The 15545-nt window shown below is 35.1% G+C and overlaps 2 protein-coding genes across 6 annotated transcripts; both read left to right on the forward strand.

Moving 5' to 3' along the window:
* Positions 1-547: 547 nt before the first annotated feature.
* LOC124631036 (dnaJ homolog subfamily B member 6) lies at positions 548-11516 on the forward strand. Of its 5 annotated transcripts, none has more exons than XM_047165139.1 (7): positions 548-568; positions 3815-3910; positions 5405-5514; positions 5903-6040; positions 8358-8540; positions 8950-9208; positions 9905-11516. In XM_047165139.1, the coding sequence occupies exons 2-7, from the start codon at positions 3846-3848 to the stop codon at positions 10002-10004; spliced, it is 855 nt and encodes a 284-aa protein (XP_047021095.1). In that variant the 5' UTR covers positions 548-568; positions 3815-3845; the 3' UTR covers positions 10005-11516. The 5 variants fall into 5 exon arrangements, with proteins under 5 accessions (XP_047021095.1, XP_047021093.1, XP_047021096.1 ...); XM_047165137.1 differs by lacking the exon at positions 548-568 and adding an exon at positions 1110-1583; XM_047165138.1 differs by lacking the exon at positions 548-568 and adding an exon at positions 2952-3077.
* A 329-nt stretch (positions 11517-11845) lies between these two features.
* Positions 11846-15337, forward strand: LOC124631038. The gene is made up of 5 exons (XM_047165142.1): positions 11846-12325; positions 12412-12547; positions 14233-14318; positions 14695-14851; positions 15038-15337. The coding sequence occupies exons 1-5, from the start codon at positions 12251-12253 to the stop codon at positions 15310-15312; spliced, it is 729 nt and encodes a 242-aa protein (XP_047021098.1). The 5' UTR covers positions 11846-12250; the 3' UTR covers positions 15313-15337.
* Positions 15338-15545: the final 208 nt, after the last annotated feature.

A 15545-nucleotide genomic window follows, 5' to 3' on the forward strand; every position in this document is an offset into this window, starting at 1 on the left:
TAAGTAGTTCTTTCGCTTTCTCATATGACTAAGGCGAATGCTTTAATGATTGAGATTCAACATCATCTTTCGCCCACCACTCCATTCATTTGTCGATTCATAAACGGTAAATGGGTAGGTAAGATACAATGGCTGATTTTTATTGAAGAAGTTGGATACCGTTGGTTCAGTTTAATTTATAAACAAGCGTTCCATTTTATTCTTCTTCTTCTCTATGAAGCGAACAATAGGAATTTAATCGATCTTGAATGCTTATGTTGAGTCACCCAATAAAAGTTGAATGAAATTTTCTGTCACACAGCCACATTATTAGCATGTAGGTAGTGACGTAATTGTGAGTCTTGCCGTATCAGCTGCAGTGACTGTACCGCAACCGGTCTCTTGAAGGCCGAGTGATGCTGAATACCACACTTATGCGATATGCAGTCTGTTTAAATAATTCACACTTTATTTGCATGAATCTTTAACTACTATTCTGATCGGAGGGATTAAAGTTTTTCCTATGGGTGTCTATATTAAGATTTTGGAACTCCATCATTTCACCTTTACTACTTACCTAATTCATAGAGTAAGTGAATCCTTACGTTGCACTACCTACATTTAAGATTGTATTTATTTTTGTTTCGTTTAAAAAAGCTTATTTCTGAGTGAAGAAAAATACAGAAAACCTGGACTTCGCAAATCTGAAATCGCCAATGCGCCTTGAACAGTGGTCATTAACGCTCATTTCTTTTATTTTTGAGATGAGATCTATGCCCTGAAGTAGGCAATGAAAGAATGTTTATGGTCATGAGGCAAACACAAATAATATCCGTTATTAATTAACTTTTGGCACACGATAATCATGGCACAATACAACTAAACTATTATATTTATCATGTGTTCTAAGATCTTCTGTACCTATGTCGTGGATAGTCATACATACGGGTAGGAACTGAATGAAGTAAATATAGGTTTGCAATTTCAGAAATTAGCTATTGAATTGTATATTATTTGCTTTGGTGTGCGTTGCCTGCCTTCAGCTAGTCTTGTCCTTCACGCGCACGTCAGCTGGTGCGCGCTACTAGCGCTATTATTGTGTCATGTATCCGCTGTTCGTTGCCATTCGTGAATCGTTCGTTAGTATTCGCGTCTTCGAATGTCAGTCGATGGAAAACGTGCGCTCGGATCGTTTGTACAAGTAGGTGCGGTTACGTTACCGCTACCTCTACCTACGCTTTGTCTTATCGTGCCCACACTGACACCACTGTGAATCTGTGTTTTATCGATTTCATGTGCGAAAATTTTCCATTTGTTTGGCATTTTGTGGAAAACAGATGATTTTATTATTGTGTTATTAGTTACTCATGCAGATTGAAAACAAGTGTCATTGGACAAGATCAGTCATCCATTTAGTGCAAGTGTGTTCGACATAAACCGTTTGTGATAGTGCCATACAATCGTTTGGGAACAAATCAAGGTTGCATAAGATTCAAGAAACCGGATAAGAGCTACAAACGTTGAGCTTCGCAGTTGGAGATCAATTCTGCTATCCGTGGTTGGCACCAACGTTAAGTCACCGGAAGAGCCAATGTTATTTTAAGGTTCGTGTCTATTACCTGCGAAAACAGAAACTTAAGATTCGGCCCCAATATAGCTGCAAAACCAAGGTGGCAAGATTAATCATTGTTATGACTATGAAATATGACACTGACATTAAACATTTAACCAAAGTATTTTGTATGCACAAAACATTCATGTATATTATTAACTGAGACTGTTAGGGTATGCAAGTATTTCAATTAAATATCGGTACTTTTGCTTGAAAATAAGCAGATGAATTTGCCTAGGTAACGCATAACGTAATAATCGAAACAATAACAGCAGTTCAAGTAGAAAGTGGCGCCCTCTTACCTGTTCTTCCAGCTTTGTCCTCGTGGTTATAGGAATATAATGCTTGTTTTATTATGATGTCGATAAGCCTAATAATTTTGTTAAAGTATGGCTCAGACATATATCATAGTGGTGCCTATTACACTTATATACCAAATGTAGTAGTTGAAATACATTTAACGACTTCGCTAAATGGACCTACTGGAAACTGAAATGTAATCAAAAATATACATTTATTTACATTAAAATGTCGTCATTCTGCTGTTTTTCTAAAATTTGTTGTCGCCACTGATTTAGGAGATCGAACGAACCTATATAGTAGTGAAATGAAATAGGAACCACGCGAATTTAAGGTCCATGTCGAATGGTCCATTAATTTAATTAACTGGCACAAGGTAATCTTTAAATAAATATGTATGTAAAAAAACTGTACGCGTTGGTTTTGTACCTATTTTGCAAACAGTCTAATCGGCATCATTACAACAACATGCGATATAGGAACATACCGGCAAGATATTTGTTAAAATCGCACCACAAGTTACGATAACGCCCTTTGTGGACGAGTTAATAAATAAGTATACTCGTATAACTTCTGAATCTTATGGCAAATTAATCTTTCGTCCTTAGTAGTCATATAGATAGGCATATACATGTTTACATATTCCAGGTGCTTGAAACGTTATGCATAGTAAGTTTTCATTATAACTCTTTATTGCAATATTTAGGATTCCAATTGTAATAGTCAGCTGCTCTGGTGTCTACTTCCGAAAGGTGTCGGATGTATTAGCTATGTGATTAATAATTTTTAACCTTTTTTATAAGCCGAAAATAGGTCTCAGTGGCGTGCACTTGGAGAGGCCTATGTCCAGCAGTGGACTGCGATAGGCTGATGATGATGATGATGAACCTTTTTTATAGATATTCCTTAAGAATTGTACATATTCCGATCTTGTTCTTCAGTTAATGCCAAATTATTATTTTTTCAACACGCTGGAGAATAAATTGCGAAAAAAAAATAATCTGTCTATGGAGTGCACTGTGAAATTGACGTTTACTTTGACAAATGAATGTCATGACAATTGACATTGTGGTGGAATGTTTTTTTGTGTTTTGAGGTACTTACAAAAAAAAGTCATATCAATTTTAAAATTTCTGCCCTATTGTGTTTTTTCTGGGTTCTAAATAAATTACTGTTTACGTATACGGTAAGTTAAATTGCGGTGTCATTTTTGTTATGATAAAATTGGAATCCCGAATAATAAATATGTACGACGCCGACGCAGCGCAGTCAGTCAAGTAATCAAATCGATTTGGATGCCTATCTATTTTTGGTTTTACGAATTACTTAACTTGTCAGTTGTGCTTTTTGTTAAAGTTTTCAAAATTTGGAACTATTAATGATTTAAAACAGTACACAGGATTTTAGACAATTTAAGGATAGCTTCAGTCTCCTTTATGTACAGCATTTTATAACCCACCTTATGTTTTTGCTTGAATCCAATGTTTTATAATTTCAAGTATTTTATTCAAAATGCTTTTATTCAATATTGAGTACATTGAGTATTGAGTACATACTTTTATTTTCTAGATACATCCAGACTAAATGTAAAGCCTTAAATATAACATTTTTGTTATATTTTTACACACTAAACCATTGTTATAAGTTTTTTTTGTATAAATGTAAATAACTAGAGTTGCTTTCTCAGGTAACAAGAAGTAATGCCAAAATCTAGTGCACTATTAGTTCCATGAAAACAACAAAAAAGACTTGAGGCCTACAGCCATTCGCAACGTTTTATCTATCTGTTTATTATAATAGAGATAGAATTTGACAGTAGCCCCATACAAGTAATGTCAAATTCCTGTCACTAGTTACTACAACCACAGATAGATAGAATATTGGGAACAGTTGTTAACAGGAAGATTTTTTTCGTTATTCTAGATCTTCACACATCCCTTGAGGGAGACCAGCGATGGTGGACTACTACAGGGTACTAGGCGTTACTCGATCTGCTTCAGAGGCAGAAATAAAAAAATCGTAAGTAATTTTATTTTGTATGATTATTAATGCCTGTACTGACAAACAAGAAAGTTATATCTTTTTAATATTGATGTAAGTTTTTTGATATTATCTACTGTACCACAAGATAATATGACATGGTTTCCAATTAATTTTTGTAAAGAATTGTGGAAATAAACCTATTATGGCTGTCAACATTTTTTACTCAGCACCTAGTCTTAGGGTCTATTCTATATATATTAGGGTGGTCCTTATTTTTCGACTCTTGAATTATCCCCGGGGCACTTTCTCATTTGATTATATACCTTTAAATATGAAATTAGCCTTTTTGTTTTTTTTTTGGTTAAGATTTAGAGGTCGCTACCAGCTGTCAAAATTTTTACAAAAAGGAAGGATATCTTAAATCATGGTTTCATAAATGTTTTATTTAAGTGTTTATAAAACATTTTACGTGCAAATGAACATCGCATAGATAGAATAAACAATCGCTTCTTGTCAAAATATTAAATTAATTACATTCAATGAAGAACAGAAGCAATATTTGCTTTTGTTGGTAAAAAGAAAAGAAAAAGTACCCTAATACTAACAAGTCAACTCTTATATCTTAAAAATAATTGATTCAAATGTGTACATTAATAACATCTTAGTTCATAGCAACAACAAAATTTGTAATATTTTTATTTCTTGTCTATAAAAATAAATGAATCTATATAACAAATACAGATTTTGTGTTTTTACTTTAAATTCAAACCTTGGTAGCGACCCCAAAATGTCTCTTAAAAAATGTTTAAAAAATAATGAAAGACTTTCTTATGGTATATATTCAAATTACGTGGTGCCCCGCAAAATAAAAGAAAAAAAATTTTTTTCGTAGGAATAAGGACCACCCTAATATATATTCTATTTGGTGAGTATTTAAATTGCAATTATAACATTTCCAATTCACTGTCTGATATCAAGCTGTCTCAGTTGATATAGTCATTTGCTATATTTTTAGGGGTATTGTATGTAGTTCCCACGAGACTTAAATACAACCACATGAAGTAGAAGTATTATATAAAAACTGCTATTCATGTGGAAAATAAATATTTTTATATAAAAGTAAACTGCTTACCTACACTTTTCTATACTGAACTATTTATAGTTTGTTGGTTATTCCCTTTCATTTATAGACTTAGCTGGTATTGTGTTAGACATCCAATATGATATGTACTTATGATGTAATGTTTACAATTCATACCCATGTTTATACTTTCTGAATGTTTGTAATAAAATGAGAATTAAGAATAGAGAAAAGGAGCCTTACTTTGACACAATACAAACAACGCAACTTGGCTAACTGAAACATTGAATAGGCGTTGCATTGTTATTGACACTCCTTTTAAGAAAACCCATTGCACTATTTATCCACAAAATACTTACTTGGCATCACAGCTAATTATTAATATCAAAAATTTAAAGGAATTGCCACCATATAAAAATTTCGCTTAATAATGTTAATTGAAATTTCAGTTACAGGAAACTAGCTCTGAAATGGCATCCTGACAAGAATCCAGATAATGCTGATGAAGCTAATAAACGATTCAAAGAAATATCAGAGGCTTATGAAGTTCTTTCAGATGGTAAGTTTTCATTCACTCTTTAAAAATACACTATAAATGGATTAATTACATTGTTTGTTTAGCTGGAGTATTCAATGTTGCTAAAATGTATGTATATGGCTAGTCAGATATTTTTCATTTAAAATTCACTTAGATGCTTTTAGAATTGATTAACCTGTATTTCATACCTTGACTTAAGTTATCAGATAAAAAATGTGAATACAACAGCTATCTACTATTTAGAAAACATTGTTAGTGTTTTCATGTATACCACTGTAATGCTGACAAAGCATTTTATTACTTAATATAAAGTATTTACTGTAAATACCACTTTGTAAAAGCTGCTACTACTACTAAATTTAGTGGCTGCTTGGTAAACAAGTGTAAAATTATTTTTATTGTTGGGTAGCAAACAAGCGGAAATTATATGATGCACGGGGTTCCAGTCATCACGCGCACAGATATCAAAGCAAGAATGGAGTCAATGGGCATCGGCACTTTAACTTCAGAGGGTTTTTTGGAGACACGCCATTCCACCGCTTTTTTGGTAGCTGTCTATTTAATGCAGGATTGGCTTCAAAGTTGTGAATAATATCATTTGCATCTTAAAATATGTGTTGAATGATTATGCAGATCCAGTACTTCTCTACTTTCAGTCACACTGAAAGGACTTGTACTTTGGGTTACATTCTGTTATGATAATATTCAGAACAACATAAAAAAACGTTGTAACCCTTAATTTATTTTGTTTTGGGCCACTTACCTACAGTACTAACATTGAGTTTCGTGTGAGTTAATCTTCTAATAATTAAGCTTAACATTTTTCCAGTACTTTAACTGAGTAAGTTTTATTTGGTGTTTTGGTTTTATAATTTTATTAATTCGCTTATTATTGGTACAAAGTTACAAGTAGGTGATAATACCTACAATTAACTTCAAAGTTGCAATCAGTTTCTTATTATTCCTCAGTGAATAGTAAGACAACAAGCTTCTACCCAGTTTACCTTGTTTATTATTACACTGTCGTCATAACAATTGAAGTTAGGTAAAATTGCTTAAATCTCTACACTTCTACAGAATTGTGACTAGAATGCAGTAGGACTGACCCCTTTTATTGGGTTTCAATTGAAAGGAACATTGTTTAATTCATGTAGGTACTTATTAATGTGGAAGTTTTTATGTAAAGCATTCAATAGGTCATATACAAACATTATCCTCCTACGCACAAAGTGATTCACCTTCTGGGTGATGAATAAAATTGGTACATTATGTATATATATATTTGGCGAGTCATTGTAACGGCACCGTGAAACACGGAAGTCGGCTAAGGCTAATTACTACATTGATGCGACATTGTGAAATAAATAGAATTGAGATGGTGGTCAACGGCTTTACCGAAATGTTAAGGAAATTTTATGAAGTACTGACGATATTATTAGTTTCGGACAATCATTCAATGAAAAATGCGCTAAAAATAAAGTACATATCACCTACTGAAAACACGAATGTTTTCTAAAAACAGAATCTTCAAAAGCATTTTCATGTTTACAATATTTGTATCTATTAGTATTTATTCATTTGTCTTGAGTATTCAATGACACTTAAATAAACAATTCTATAATCTCATTGTCATCTAAAAACAGCACAGACTGCAACTCTGTATTGGGACGATAAAGACATGAAATATTATATACTAACGCAATTTCTCAGATGTTATATTATAAGCACATCGAAAATTTGTTGATGCTAAACTGATAGTATAATTTACACTCATCGCCTTTTCATTTTCGTTTGTCTACAATAAAGTTACTTTTGCTTCACACCAAATACAACCTTGACTTGATTTCTTTTATATTTTAGTGTTGCGTGTGTTGATTTTAGTTTTATTTGCGCGTGGATATTTATATTATGCTTTGCTTTTTAACTACTTAATAATTATTGCATACTAATTCCCACGACCTAAAAGGCATTTTCTACATACCTCTGCGTTCACCCACGTCGCTATTTTTGCAAGTAGATGCTTTCTGGGAATTCGAAATAGCATTTATCGTACAGGTACTTAAGTAAACATGTATCATATTGTATGGTACATATACATAGGTGTAGGTTTAGAGTACGAAGGTATTTAACTTTCATAAATGCATAACTTTAACGTTTAACATAATTACAATTTTCGCATTAGAGTTTGTCAACCACATTCCAGGAACTGGTTATCAACCTGTCACTCTGGTTTTTACTTATACCTAAGTTACATCATTTATTTTCCATACGTAGGTATATATTTGTAGGAATTATTAAAAAACCAAAACAGGTACCTAATGTAATAAATGAACATGTAACAACCATTAGGTCAGTTCCCTAGTTCAGCTCCAAGGTTCACCTAAATTTCAGACTTGTAAGTCAGGACTTCAGGAGTGAATAAATAACTGGTCAGATGAGAACGAATGTAACATTTAAAACGTGACCTATGTCATTCGGCAATACCCTTCCGGTCACGTACATAAAACTTGAAACCGACTTGTATTATTCTACGAAAAGGTATTGCGATAAAGCCTCGTTTTCGCACTCGGCTAGGCGGCACATGTCACACGTGCGCTGAGATGGACGATAGCGTCGTCTGTAACTATCTGCTGTAACTCTGTACACCTTTGAAACGTATTCAGATTGCTAGTTAAGCCCCTTCAGAAGTTCCGTAAACTGATGACATCACTTACTTCGACGATGCGTGTTCGAGACCTCTTTATATTAACTACGTTTATGTGCGATTATTGAACTTAACGCATGACGTGTTAAGCGTAAAACCCTGTAGCTTTTCTTGTAATAGTGATACTGAGAAACCTTATTTTGTATGTTGTTATTTGCAGAAAGGAAGCGGCGAGTGTATGATCAGTACGGCAAAGAAGGATTGAACAACGGCAGAGGCAGACGTTCCGCTCCCGACGACGATTACGACTTCGGCTACCCTAGTTTCCCGTTCACATTCCGTGACCCCGAAGAGGTTTTCAGAGAATTCTTCGGCGGGTCTCCGCTCGGCGATTTATTTGCTGGTAAATTATTCTTGTCTAATAAACTTAAAATATTACCTACATGCACACGTTCGAAAAAAAATAACAATAACATCCGTATTGAAAACCTCTATTTGGGAAGTCGGTTAAAAATGGGTAGGTACGTTTAGGTAAAACATCGCTAATGAGCGAGTTTTAAAGAAGAAACTTATTTAAATGTTTGTTGGCATTGAGTAGTAATCCAAAATTACTGAACCGTTTTGGGAAAGCTTATTTCCGGGTAACAGGTTTTATGGTATATGTGATCCGGGTACAGGAAGAAGTTCCCACTGTCAATACCTTAACAACGACTCGATGTTGATGATGTTCTCATGATTGTTGTAGTCAGCCCGATTGTTGTAGTGTATTTCTATTATTTATTTATTAATTGTATTATTATCTTTTGTTTCAGAAATCAATGGTCATGGAAATCATCATAGGCACGGCCGTAGAAGCCACCCGAGCACTTCCCTCACGTCATCCCTGTTCAGTCCATTTGGGTTCGGCATGCATGGACTCGACGACATATTCGCCCACGCCGCGTCCAATGGGAACACTTTCACTTCATTCTCGACATTCAATAGTTCACTGGCGGGCCCCGGCAGTGCCAACATGAGAAGTACTACCACCACCACGCGCATCGTCAACGGAAAGAAGATTACTACTAAGAAGTGAGTATTACTACTTCAAATTTAATATTTTAATGTTAATCTATACTCCTTTTGAATAGGCACTTAACTAAAGATGAACTAATTAGATAGGACTTTTTACACGAATACATATTAAACAAATTAACTGATACTTAAAATAATGTTTCAATTAATTAAGTAATGGTTATTTATTGTATTTAGGTTAAATTGTTTACCTTCAGCTAGATGCCCACTCAAATTGAGTATAGGTCAAATTAAGTATGGTTTGGATAATAATTGCACAATAAACAAAGGTCCGTATTTGGTATTGGTCACATAATGTCGGGCGTCGCAAGTCTCTGGGGAACGATGCAGTAACCCTCAGGAGCCCAAATGTAATTGTTGTGTATCGATCCTAACTAATGTAATGTTATATTATAACAAGTATAAAAGCTACTGAATCGATTTGAAAACTTCTTTCACTACAACGAAGCTCGACTATCCCCGGGTAACATAAGTTATATTTGGTCCGGGTAGGGGAAGAAGTCCCCCTGGGACGAGGGAAAAAGGTTTATAAATATTGCAGCATAATATTAATGAAGAAAATTGCGCAACCTGGAAGTAGGTCAGTTAGCCAGTAGCCTGCAATACCTGATTGTTTTAAATTACATGTTTCGCTTAGTTAATTGGAAAATTTCTAGGTATACTTGACTGAATACGGTCATTTACTTATTTCAGGGTGACGGAGAACGGTCGCGAGACAGTAATGTCGTACGAGAATGGGGTCCTGAAATCAAAGACTGTCAATGGCGTACCTCAATCATTAACATATAGTTAAACTATAATATAATAGCTTATAACCAAACTTGATCCAAATCTACTCAACATGTTTGCGATTTATGAGTTCCAACTTATAATTTATAATTTTGCTTTATTTAAACATGTTGTTCCAGTCACTGTAAATTTTAGTGGTGGAAAGTCTAAACTAAAATAATGCCTATCTAATTTTAGTTGTAATAGATTACTATAATTTTGCTTCTTTACCTACTTATGTTAACTTTAAATAATTATAATTTGAGTGAGATTTTAGAGTATTGCTCAATGTATAAATCTCGCTCTAGGAGTTGTAGGTTCCGTTTGTCGTCGCACGTGCACTGCCGATGATCTCTGATTCAATAACAAGCTTGTATGTTACTGTTTCTGGAAATGACACCACAAACTTATTAGACTTTGTGTACAGCGACGATAATTTTATTTGCTGCCAAGGTAAGTTTTATTTTATAGCAACTAGGGTATAGAAATATAATCACAGTTACTTTTAATTTCGACTTTTGTAAACATTTACGACATACGATATAAACAAAAATTCAAAACATAATGTTAAATGAAACTTTATTTAAATTGATGGCATTTTAATTTTTTAGTTATTATGTTATAAGAATTTCATGTTGATAGACAAGCTTTAATCGACTGGAAAAATATCGTCAGATGTTTCAACATCAATTGCGTAACTTTATTAAGTGGTACTTATAATAATATTTCTGTGTAGCGAACTCTTCTATACTTATGACATAGACACCCTACCTTAGTCATCTCAATTCCTTGTAAACATAGTCATGTGTGTCAAATATTTTTAAATGAACTGTTTTCTTCAACAAACAAGACTTAAAATTGTTCAAGATTTTTAATAAGAAGTGAACAATAGTATTTGCTCTTTTTGCAAAATGATTGATACAAAGTGAAACGCTCAATCTTTCGGTACCAAATTTTTACTTCTTCACTGACATAATTACAATTATGGTATCAAGGCTTCGTTGATTACAATAAAAAGTTACACTTTATCCTGAACAATTCAGATAAGTAGAAACCTTTTGTAGACATGTTAAATCCACAACTATTGTGACACAAAATCATAATTTGTGTTTTACTTATGTTTGTATAACATTTTATTATAATGTGTTTGCCAAAAAATAGCTTTGTAAGTTAGATTTTGCCAAGATTTTGTTCAAATTTTGTATTGGGTATTTGATGAAGTCATTAAACATAAAATTACCGATACTGTGTTATAGTAGTAGTAAAACATTGTTTCACGTGGAAATACTACATCATAATGTACTTAATATTTCTGTTGCAAAGAATTTGATTTAAAATTGCAGTTTCATAATATTCTAATAATATAGTGCAACCGTTGCCGCTTTACATTAGTAAATAGTGCCATTACTAAACCAGAGAAAGCAAGCCTAGCACACATTAAATGTAAATAATAATGTTTAACTGCAAGATCTCGTTCTTAAATTGTCAGCAACTATTAAGCACTGCAGGAGGAATTAATAAATAAAAATAATTTGTACATTTGTTGTTTTAATGTATAGTATAGAGAACACAAAACTGACGGACCTAATTAGAAATTGTGGTATAATAAACCGCGCATAATAGATCGCTTTTTCACACATGGTTTTTTCTGCGGTATTGTACTTATCGGTTAACTCTCCGTGTGTAGACACCGCTGTCTATGTTTTATTGTTTGGCAGTTTATGCGAGCGTCGTCATGGTGCAGGATGTTTTAACGTTTTCGTGTGAGATCACATGCTCATTTTGTTTTACAAGTAAAATTAACATAAATATTATGGGATAAGACTAACGAAGATTACCTATACAAATACGAGAAAAAAATATTTAAGTGGTGCATCCAAGGGACAGACATCGTCCATCTAAACATATATAAAGCCAATTTTGAAGGTGTTTTTAAAAAAACTCATCCAAATCGGTTCACCCGTTTAAGAGCTACGGTGTTACAAACACACACACACAGTGGTCTAACACCCGTCTTTTCCCATTGGCGTTAAAATGTTATCAGAAATAAAATCTGGTAGATCAATGCTATCAGCAATTATATCGTAATTTACTGTTATTATGAGCTATTAAAGTTGTCACAGTCATGGCATAGGTAATACAATAGATTTTTGTTGGTCACGTAACATTTTGTTGTGATTTGTCATTCGGGTTCTACCTGTATCGGGTAGATAAAGCTAACCCACTTCAAATTAAAACAATATGTAAAACATTGGTGAAGAATTAGTAATCATGGCTTTAGTGTATAGTTGCTGTTTTTGGTTTTCGTTGCGTTTAGGTGGAATTTTAATTGGCATATTTTCTTTGGTAGGTGTGCTACTTTCATTACCTAAATACCTACTTACTGAAAATGTAATCAATTTCGCAATTAAAAGCTTAACAAAGAAATTTAGTTTCAGGGGCTTCTGGTATTAGTGTTTTGTTGCTTAGGATACGGTCATTCAGAATCTATAAAGGACGAGATTGCCAACTGGATTACTGATTACAATCTAATTTACGCGAAGACTTATCTTGAGAACATACAAGCAGGTAGGTGCCTACATGTAATTTAATCTAAATGTAATTTCTTCTTCTTAATCGGACACTCTTGGCAGAGTGGTCGTGATCATGGATTGTCTCTGGCGGCTGCCCTTGCGATTTCTCTCCACTTCTCCCTGCTGGTGGCGTTCCGTGCGCACTCCACAATTGAGCTTGATGTTACAGATTTTATGAGGTCTGTCCATCTGGTTGGCGATCGTCCACGAGAACGCTGTCCTTCTATTCTCCCTTGCACAACTAATCGTTCCATTGAGTCTTCATTGCGGATGATATGGCCAAACATTTTAAGTGTTCTTAGTTGCACAATCGAAGAAAGTCTTTGTTTGATGTGAAGCTCTTTTAATATGGATACATTAGTGCGGTGTTCAGTCCAGCTTATTCTCAGTAGCCGCCTCCAGCACCACATCTCCAACGCATCTATTCTGCTGCGATCTTTTTGACGAATAGTCCACGTTTCAGCTCCATATAGAAAGATAGGAAAGACTAAGCACCGCATCAGTCGGACCTTGGTATTTTTAGTTATGCGCCTGTCTCTCCAGATCTTCTTGAGCTTTTCCACAGCTGAACGCGTCACAGCACATCGCCTTCGTATCTCTTCCTCACAACTTCCGGTGTTGTTGATGGTAGAGCCTAAGTAAATGTAGCTCTGGACAACTGCACAGTTACCAATGTTATGGATCTCCGGTCTATTATTGGTCTTGCGATCCACAATCATCATTTTGGTTTTCTCGCGGTTTATAGCCAAGCCATACTCAAGACTGGTACACTCTAGAAGTTGGAGAAGGTTTTCTATATCAGGTAGTGAGGGAGCGAGAAGAGTAGTGTCGTCAGCGTACCTGAGATTTGAAATCATGCGACCCCCCAAAGATATCCCTTTATCCCACTGATCCAGCACTTTGCGCATGATATATTCTGTGTATATGTATATTGAACAACAACGGGGAGAGAATGCATCCCTGCCGAACACCCGCCTGCGTCTTGAAATTGGCTGAGTCAACCCCATCTACCTGGACTGCTGCTGTGCCGTCTTCGTACAATCGTCTGATGAGATACACTAGATGTTGCGGTACACCCATTTCTAGGAGTATATTCCAGAGTTTACTCCACTTGACTGTATCAAATGCTTTGCGAAAGTCGACAAAGCAAAGAAACAGGGGTTTATTAAACTCTCTACTCTTTTCAATTATCTGTCTCAAGATGAGAATTTGCTCGCGTGTACCTCTTCCTTTCACGAAACCAGCTTGTTCCTGAGCAATTTCTCTGTTCAGGAATGCCTGCAGCCTTGTGTTCAGGATATGTAGCAGTATCTTGCTTCCGTGAGATATTAGGGAGATCAAGCGGTAGTTGTTACACTTTTTCGTCGATCCTTTCTTGTGGAGTGGTATGAAGACTGACTTTGACCAATCTCTTGGCCATTCTCCAGTGTCCCAAATTTTTGTGCAGATGATATGCATGATATCCACACCGATATCGCCCATGTCCCTGATTACTTCAATGGGTATTTCATCAACGCCGACTGCCTTACCGCGCTTCAGATGTTTAATGGCGGCGGCTACCTCTTCTCTCAATATGCAGGGTTCCCGTTGTGATGGATAACTGATTGTAATTGTAATTTAATCAATACTTTAATTAAGTCCTACTGAACAATATCACTAGTTCTGCTTATATTTTTGCAGATCCAGAAAAGTATATTTCATTGGGCATAAGTTTTACAAGCATTTATATGATAGTGTGCGTCATATTTATTTATGGAGCTTACACGGTGGGTAACTTAAGTTTGTGACATCTTGGTTGGTATATAGCATTTGGGTGCTTTGTCTATATTATTATTATTATATAGGTACTTCTCCATTAAAAGAATTCTTATCCAATAATAATTAAACTTTCAAATAGTAGGTACCCAGCTAATTTACTAACTCTATGACTTGTTTAACATGCTCGTGGATGGAGCTCGATCCACAACAGTTGCAGTCATAGTTTTAAGGTGTCTCAACGGTCGGAACACCACGGAAAGGGGTTCGCTGTAGAGTGAACCTTCCTACCTATGCGAGCTCACAAGCTCGAGAAACGCGCACGTGCATAGCGGGGGAACCACTAGCACTTCTTTTATAATTAATTTTGTTTTGGTTTCATTGCAGTGTAATAACATTTTAATGGTCACTTACATATTGCTGGAACTGTTGCGGCTTATTTTGATTTCCATTTTAGTAGCAACCTTTTTACTTTTGATCAAGCAAAACACTATGGACATTGGATTACTGATAGGAGCAAGTGTCGGTGGTGGATTTCTGCTTCGTAAGTCCTAACACACCTGTTTATAATGCGATAACGGATATAAGCACAAACTATAAAAGTACAGTGGACTAGATGTGTGCACCGATGCCAAAAACGCTGGCTCGGCGGCGTCAAAATAGCATTGGCGTACCAAGTTACCGGAAAAAGCTGATATGCAGGAAGATAATAAAGCTTATGTTCTTTCAGTGGGAATGTTTTACATCTGGGTATGTGCTGCCAATCTGCCTATTGTCATAAACGAAATGGAACGCGACGAACAGGCTGCTATCATCAGCAAGCTCGAACAACTGCTGGAAGTTAATCAAAGAAACGTCCCACTGGATACCATCCCCTTTTCGGCGCAATCAGAAGATAATATAGTCAACAGGAACGTTTTCATAGTCCCACGAAATAGAGGTGTAAACGGCATCAAGAGAGTTACCAATCACTCTACGTTAATTAATAAACCTTACGTGCAATAGTTTTAATTAAATTCTGTAAGCTACACGAATGTTTTTTTGTTGCCTACATTATCCCCGGGTCACATAGGCTCTATTTTATCCGGGTACGTAGTTCCCCCGGGACGTGGGGCCAGTGACTACAATAACGTGTCTTGATCACATATCTATGGTTACATTTTGAAATCTCGGTTCTCAATTTATATTCGTTTACGCTTGTTGTCATCTTGTTGTTCTTATCGATAGGGTTCATAGGG

The sequence above is a fragment of the Helicoverpa zea genome, chromosome 6 (assembly GCF_022581195.2).
Source record: "Helicoverpa zea isolate HzStark_Cry1AcR chromosome 6, ilHelZeax1.1, whole genome shotgun sequence".
In the NCBI taxonomy this organism is placed as follows: domain Eukaryota; kingdom Metazoa; phylum Arthropoda; class Insecta; order Lepidoptera; family Noctuidae; genus Helicoverpa; species Helicoverpa zea.

What these genes read in the sequence shown, in the direction of transcription:
- LOC124631036 (XM_047165139.1), top strand. Translation starts at nt 3,846, where the DNA reads ATGGTGGACTACTACAGGGTACTAGGCGTTACTCGATCTGCTTCAGAG. An exon ending in GCCATTCCACCGCTTTTTTG is followed by an intron (nt 6,041 to 8,357) that starts GTAGCTGTCTAT and finishes TGTTATTTGCAG; the next exon opens with AAAGGAAGCGGCGAGTGTAT. An exon ending in GCTCGGCGATTTATTTGCTG is followed by an intron (nt 8,541 to 8,949) that starts GTAAATTATTCT and finishes CTTTTGTTTCAG; the next exon opens with AAATCAATGGTCATGGAAAT.
- LOC124631038 (XM_047165142.1), top strand. Translation starts at nt 12,251, where the DNA reads ATGGCTTTAGTGTATAGTTGCTGTTTTTGGTTTTCGTTGCGTTTAGGT. An exon ending in TAATTGGCATATTTTCTTTG is followed by an intron (nt 12,326 to 12,411) that starts GTAGGTGTGCTA and finishes AAAGAAATTTAG; the next exon opens with TTTCAGGGGCTTCTGGTATT. An exon ending in TTATTTATGGAGCTTACACG is followed by an intron (nt 14,319 to 14,694) that starts GTGGGTAACTTA and finishes GTTTCATTGCAG; the next exon opens with TGTAATAACATTTTAATGGT.